The sequence below is a fragment of the Vespula pensylvanica genome, chromosome 9 (genome assembly GCF_014466175.1).
Source record: "Vespula pensylvanica isolate Volc-1 chromosome 9, ASM1446617v1, whole genome shotgun sequence".
Lineage (NCBI taxonomy): Eukaryota > Metazoa > Arthropoda > Insecta > Hymenoptera > Vespidae > Vespula > Vespula pensylvanica.
The window spans coordinates 7,806,619-7,814,118 of NC_057693.1; the positions used below are offsets into that span (position 1 = coordinate 7,806,619).

Sequence of the window (7,500 nt, forward strand, 5' to 3'; positions counted from 1 at the left end):
TTTTTTTTGAATCTCTTACACGTGTGTACAGCCGATAAAAAACAAAAAGAAAAAGAAAGTGCAATGAATTATATATGTTTCTATTTAATTATTTATTCACGCACGCGTTAGATGAAAGAAATAATGAAAGAAACGTATAACAGATAGTATAAATATGATATTCGGTATACTAACTAATGTACACGCGCGCCCGCACGCGTGCAAGTTAAATCTAGTTCCCGTCTTTCATCGTGTTGATCCTGAAATGAATGAACTCTTCGCTGCAATTTCACTTTCTTACGACTTATCTTGCGCAAGCCTCAAGGTTTCCCACATTACGAAAGCCGATAGATAGAACGAACAGAGACAGCAACGGCAGCTCGCTCGAAAGCCGACTTGATCGGCATCGGCGTCTCCATTTTATCCTTTCTATATATCTAATATATTACTCCAGTACCAATGAAAGATCTTTCTTACGAAGAGATGATGAATCGATAATGCTAAGAGAAATCAATTAAGTTAAACATTAAAGAAATCCGAAAGAAAGACTATCTCCTTTTTTTCCTTTTCTCTTTTCTTCTTCTTTTTTTATTTCTTTTGACATAATCACGAAGAAAATATAAAGACGTTTAAACTTCTAATAAATTTTTGATTCTAAGAGACAACGTTTTATGATCAATCTAATGATTCGTGAAATTATCATGAGGCATCGTTCGTAAAATAGATATCATGGAAATAGATTCGTATTAAAGTGACTATCTATAAAAAGTCCGGAGCATCCAGGTGAAACAGCACGATGACGATCGGCTAGGGACAATAGAAAATCAGCGACAACCGGTGCCAAGGACGGGCAGTTCTCCGGCCGTTTCGTAACTCGTGAAAGTCTGCGCAAGGGACACTGACCTCTTACCACTTCCCCACCCCCTTCCTCTCTTTTCCTTCCCAGTCACCTTCGTCTGCCTCTTTCCGCCTTTTTCTCCTTCTCCTCTCCTGTGTTCCCTTGTTGTTCTCCCACCCTATCATAGCCTCTACTACCATCTACCTCTCCTCCTTCTCTTTCTCCTTCTCTTTCTCCTTCTCTTTCTCACCACCCTCGAGGAGTTTCAGTCAACAAACCACGCGACATCGTGGTCCCACGATACACAATGGGGTGCGTGAAAAATCTTATTACGAGTGAGAATAACTTAGAATTTTTTTTATACGTAAATATAAAATAACAAATAGAAATTATACGTACAATGATCCCTTCTTATTTCTTATAATATAATTTTGTAACACCACTGCCGCGTTTTTACGTTTTATTCTCTTTTTCTCTCTCTCTCTCTCTCTCTCTTTTTCTTTCTTTCTCTCTTTCTCTCTCTCTCTTTCTTTCTCCCTTTCGCGTGATCCAAGAATACCGACCATCAGGAAGTATTTTAAAGGAAATAACGTGAAAAGGTCAGTGAGAAAGGTCGATCGACTTTGAACGAGAATCGTGTTTCTTTAACGACCAAGAATTGGAAATGACGTTGGTGATGATTTTAATAATCGTCGTAAACGACCTATTCAAATATTTTTTTTTTTTCGATAATGATTTTCTTATTCAATAGAGACGAATTTGATTTCTTTGTATTTTTTCTTTTTAGGTGGTACACCTACGGCAGAGGCTAGATAACGCCGTTAGTAGTTCGAGGGATAGAGCATTTCCTTTGGACGCGACCCTCGCTATGATTCAAACGCTCATAGATTGCGACGAGTTCCAAGATATTGCTACGTTAAGGGTAAGAAAATAAGAATATAATATTGTGTTTAATCGGACGTAATTCGGTATTATTATATTATCTAAAGTATGTACGTTATAATGGACTAAGTAAAGGATTAAAACGATATTATGTACTTTTCTAACAACGATTTTATCTTATTTTCCATACCGCAGAACTTGGACGAGCTGCTGGACCATAAATCAGATTTAAGTGAGAAGCTGTGTCAAATAGGAGACAGCATAGTGTACAAGTTGGTGCAGTGGACCAAAAGGTTACCGTTTTACCTTGAGCTGCCGGTTGAAGTTCACACGAGGCTGCTCACTCATAAGTGGCACGAACTCCTCGTGCTGACCACCTCCGCTTATCAGGCGATGCACGGTCAGCACAAGTTCACCAATGTGGCCTCGGATGAGACGGGCGCGGATTTTATGCAAGAAGTAATTATTTCCTTTTTTTTTTTTTTTCATTATCGTTACTACGTCATCAGAACGTCTTTCGCTGACCAAATAAAATTTTCACAAATATATATAATTTGTCACCTAATTGGTCAGATCACACACGATTTCATACTACTATTAAGCTTTGGAAAAAAAAAGTAATAATAATTTATTCCCAACAGGTTTCCAACAACATGTATACGCTGCAAACGTGCCTAACTAGCATGATGGGCCGACCGATAACCATGGACCAATTACGGCAAGACGTAGGGCTCATGGTGGAAAAAATAACTTATGTCACGCTTATGTTCAGGCGGGTGAGGCTACGGATGGAGGAATATGTCTGTCTAAAAGTGATCACCATGCTCTCGCAAGGTAAATATATGTGTAAAAGAAGTTAATATCTCTTGATTAATTACAGAAATAATTAACTACTTGATAAATTATAGAAATAATTAATTACTAGTAATCACACATAATACATAAGGTGATCTGTTTTTTGTTTGTCTGTTTATTCGTTTTTTTTTTCTTTTTTTTTTTTTTTTATTTTATATAATGCTGCAAATTGGAGATGCAAAATGTAAGCATTAGAAACATTAACCTAATCTGTCTGTAATCGAATACTTTTCATTATGATTCGAATGATAACATTATGAAATTAAACTGAACAAAACATTTTATCTATTCTTTTCTATTATCCTTAGCACGAGGAGGTACACTGGAGTTAGAACAGATACAAGAACGGTACATGAGCTGTCTGCGAAGTTTCGTCGAACACAGTGCGCCACAGCAACCAGGTCGATTTCACGATCTTCTCGTCAGGTTGCCGGAAGTAAGTTTAATGAGATATGCAAGGGGAATGGGAGAGGTTGAAGCATGAATCGTTTGATTTGTCTTTGATCACACTTTTATGACATAATGTGAATACGAAATAATGACTAATATACATGTCTACATTTTGCACACACAAAGAAAGATTACGTATTAAGTGGTTATCTAAACAAAAAAAAAAAAGAAAAAATAATACGAATTACGAATAAATCGTATGGACTTGTTGCTTGTTTCGATGTCCACTTTACAATCTCTAAAATATTGCTATGGTGTTTCTTCCTTAATTTCAGGTACAATCAGCGGCAGCTCTACTTCTCGAGAGTAAAATGTTCTACGTTCCTTTCCTATTGAACTCAGCAATTCAAAGATAGTAAATAAAAAAGCTGACGATAAACGAAGCTAAATTACCTATATACATACTATACATACATACATATACATATTATACATATATATATACATAAAAAGAAGAGGTCAAAAAGAACCCGACACAAGACACGAGAAAGAGAGAGGAAGAGAGAGAGAAAAAAGCAAACAAAGAAACGAAAAACCCCGTAAAAATGGACTCGGACATAGAGAGATAGAAGGGGGAAATGCTTTGTTTGTGTATGTATGATATAATTATAAAAAGTATATATATATATATACATATAAATAATATAAATAATAATATAAATGTGTGTGTTCGTTGCGTTGTACAAAACGAAAGAGGATAAAATGTGAGGGAGAGAAAGAGAGAGAGAGAAAGAGAGAGAGAGAGAGAGAGAGAGAGAGAGAGAGAGAGGTTCCAAGGAAAAGGGATGAATAAAAGAAATGGATAAAAACTTGAAGGGAGAAAAAGAAAGAGAGAGAGAGAGAGAGAGAGAGAAGGAAAGAAGAGGAAACGGAAGAAAGAAGGAAACGAATGAGGAACGCTTGGAAATTTGAAAGAAAGATAGAAAATAATAGAGAGAATCTGGAGAGAAAGAGAGAGAGAGAAAGAGAGAGAGAGAGAGAGAGAGAGATTGAAAGATTGGAGAAATTGAGAGGGAGAGAAAGAGATAGAGAGAAAGAGTGAGAGATTGATGGAGTGCGCCACCTCGAGATAGGAAATCAATCGAGGAGGGGAACTGAACTTTTTTATCGAAACTAAAAGACTATAATAATATATTTCTGTACGCAGTACCGCGCAACTACGTCACTGTGTGTTCACATTGCATAATCCGATCGATAGTAAGACTCTCGTTACCGTACGCTCACCGTAGGCCACCCTACATAAATGTACTGTCACTCTCCACCACTCTGAACCGAACGAATCCACAGCCTGACGACAAGCCTTAAGGGACGGACGAGAAAGATATAAATAAATGGGATACACTAAAAAGGAAAAAAAGGAATGTTAAAAAGAAAAAAAAGAAAACAAAGAAAGAAGGAAATAAAACAAAACAAAACAAACAAACAAACAAAAACTAAGAAAAAAGAAGCGAAATCTATCCAGTACAGCGACGATAATGATAATGATGATGATGATGATGATGATGATGATGATGATGATGATGATTGATGATAATGATAATTGATGATGATAATGATGATCGTTTACGCGTTTTGCTCGTTAGGTGATTTCAGTGATCGAGCTCGGTCATTTCATGAATGAGATCTACTTTCACGAATGAACTGAATACATGAATTCTGACAACATATTTAAGGTACATCAAATTCATACGGACGATTATTCAATCGAATCTCATCATTCTAATAAACGTAGCAATATTAGTGAGAACGTATTTTTTTGAGAGATTATCACGATGTCACCAATCGTACAGGGTACTTCAATCCTCTTCGAGGATATTTTTCGCATCATCGTACCGGCTAAATACTTGTTTCTCTTCTATATTTTCCTGGAAACGGATATGTATATATATATAATTTATAATATATATAATATATATAATATTATAATATATATATATATTATATATATATTTATATATGTATAAATTATACATATATATACATACATATATTAAGAGAAAAATATTCGCAATATCACATTATCATTATCTCTAGCCGTCGATTTGATTATTATTCTCGACGACGCTGTCATTGTCATTGTCATTATCGTCGCTTTTTATAATCACTCACTCACCGTATTTACAGTCCAAGCGCGCAATACGAGAAGACTATAATAACGTCGTTTCGTTTTTCTTCTTCTTCTTCTTCTTCTTCTTCTTCTACTACTACTATTACTACTACTACTATTATTATATACCTTGTTTTTATTATTTTATTATTTTACGTTTTATCTTTGACACTATGGTAAATTTTAATGGATAACAAGACGCATCTCTCATCGATTAGCGAACATTCTTTATCGTGTTGTTTTCGATCTTATCGAACGTTTCGATTTTTCTCCACTTCATATATATATATACATATATATATATATATACATATAAAATGAATATATATATATTATTAGATCTTATATCTATTATTTTCTCTCCATATATATAATATATATGTATACATACACAGACACACAACGCTTATCTATTTTTTTATTTTATTATTATTTTTATATCCGCAAACAATTTTTTACAATCTCGTACTATCTTCCGTACGGACTCGACGATAAGAAAACTTTCATTGACTAACGCTTTGGAGTAAAAGAAATTCTCTTGAATTTTATCTTTAAAAGTTTGTCTCGAGAAAAGATATCGAAACGTTCGGAAAAGACTCGACGACGAGACTTTCATATTTTTTTATATTACTCCACGCTAAGATTGACTGCGATAATTTTTTTCCTAGTATTACGAGCGACTACAGTCGACGTATAAATAGAACGATCCTCGCGAATTCGAAAAATAATATTGACCGACGTGCTAATAGAGAAAGAGGGAGAAATAGATAATTAGAGAAGGAAAATAAAATTGAAAAGAAGAAACGAGAAGGAAATTAATTTAACGAAAGGAAAGAGCGCTATAAAGAAATATTCGACATGTTGTCACGTTTCCAATGAATTTTCTAATGTCTTTCTTTTTTTTCTTTTTTTTTATTCCAAATTTTTCTAAAATTTTTCGTCAATATTCGAACCTCCTAAAACATTGCTAATTCGAATTGAATTGCTAAACGATTCTAAACACTGCGACGTTTGTGATAACCGATTTCAACCGTGAAACACCGAAGGTCGACAAATTTCGTAATCGATTCAATTAGTTGTGTGGTTCAAAAATCAGAGAAACGAGTGAGAGAGAGAGAGACAAAAAAAGAAGAAAGGAAAGAATTATGCATGCATATGCATATACACAACAGAATAAAAAAATTGGTTAAAAAAGATTGTCCGCTTGATATAAATCATTCTTTTTAAAGATCTATCTCGATCCTCGTGTATATAAATATACGTACGTAAAAAATTAAAAAAAGAAAAAATAATAAAAAAAAACTTCGGAAAAAAAAGCAATAATTTAACTTTCTATTCCATCGCACAGGTTCAATCGACGCGATTATTTAGTTTCTCGTCTTCTTTTGCAGAATTTTGTTATCAGTGTTCGCGATCAACGAGAACGATCGACGATTTTCTTTCACATTCGAAAAATTGCATTAATTCTTTAAGATGATAACGTGATAACGGACGATTGCATTTACTCGATAATTTTTCATGATATTGAAAACATGATTGATTGCACCAATAATCTATCTTTTAAGCGCATCATTATTTTTTGTCATCTTTATCTAACAAACAATATGGTTTATATAAACAATACAACAACAACAGTCAATTCTCGTATATATACATGTATATATATATATATATATATATATATATATATATATATATACATACATGCATATATGCATACATATATACATATACATACACATATACATGCATATACACGCACACGCACACACAAAATAATAATCGTACAATAATCGTATAATAATATATATAAAATAATTATATATGTATGTATATATACACACACGCATACACACACATGTATATATGTATGTGTGTGTACGTATGTGTATATATATATATACGTGTATGTGTATAATAATCTTGATTTCGATAAGAAGAAAAAGAAATTTTTTGTATAAAAATAATTAAAGACTGCCTTTTTTCGTTTAGAGATTCGTCCATTATACAAAATAACATTCCCTCTAATTCGATTTCTTTTCGAAACGTTCGAAAATACGTCCGTCGGACTCGTGATCGTGAGAAAAAAAAAATAAAGCCATTATCGGACACGAGAAGAAGAAGATGAAAAAGAGTTACGCGTATATATACTTACAATTAGAAAAACACGCAACACACGCATACACACACGCGCAGATTAAAATAGGTTCGAAGAAAGAAAGAAAGAGAAGGAAAGAAAGAACGAAAGAAGGAAAGAAAAAGGAAAGAAACGAAAAGAAAAGGAAAAAAAAGAGGGAAAAAAGAAACAAAAATAAAATCAACTATACACGGACCTTGGGCCTACTAGCCTAAGGATACTTGTCCATATTATAAGACTTAACTAACAATG

The 7,500-nt window shown here is 33.7% G+C and overlaps 1 protein-coding gene across 8 annotated transcripts in view; it reads left to right on the forward strand.

Moving 5' to 3' along the window:
* LOC122631545 (hormone receptor 4) overlaps positions 1–3,800 on the forward strand; it is a 26,864-nt gene extending 23,064 nt beyond the window's left edge. For 5 of the 8 annotated variants that reach the window (XM_043817376.1, XM_043817375.1, XM_043817377.1 and 2 more), the window contains 6 exons: positions 1,605–1,739; positions 1,895–2,158; positions 2,341–2,533; positions 2,730–2,738; positions 2,863–2,990; positions 3,280–3,800. In XM_043817376.1, the coding sequence (XP_043673311.1) occupies positions 1,605–1,739; positions 1,895–2,158; positions 2,341–2,533; positions 2,730–2,738; positions 2,863–2,990; positions 3,280–3,360 (810 nt within the window). In that variant the 3' untranslated portion in view covers positions 3,361–3,800. The remainder of the gene's footprint in view (positions 1–1,604; positions 1,740–1,894; positions 2,159–2,340; positions 2,534–2,729; positions 2,739–2,862; positions 2,991–3,279) is intronic. The other 3 variants (XM_043817378.1, XM_043817379.1, XM_043817373.1) reach the window with 1 other exon arrangement.
* The last annotated feature ends 3,700 nt before the right edge of the window (positions 3,801–7,500 follow it).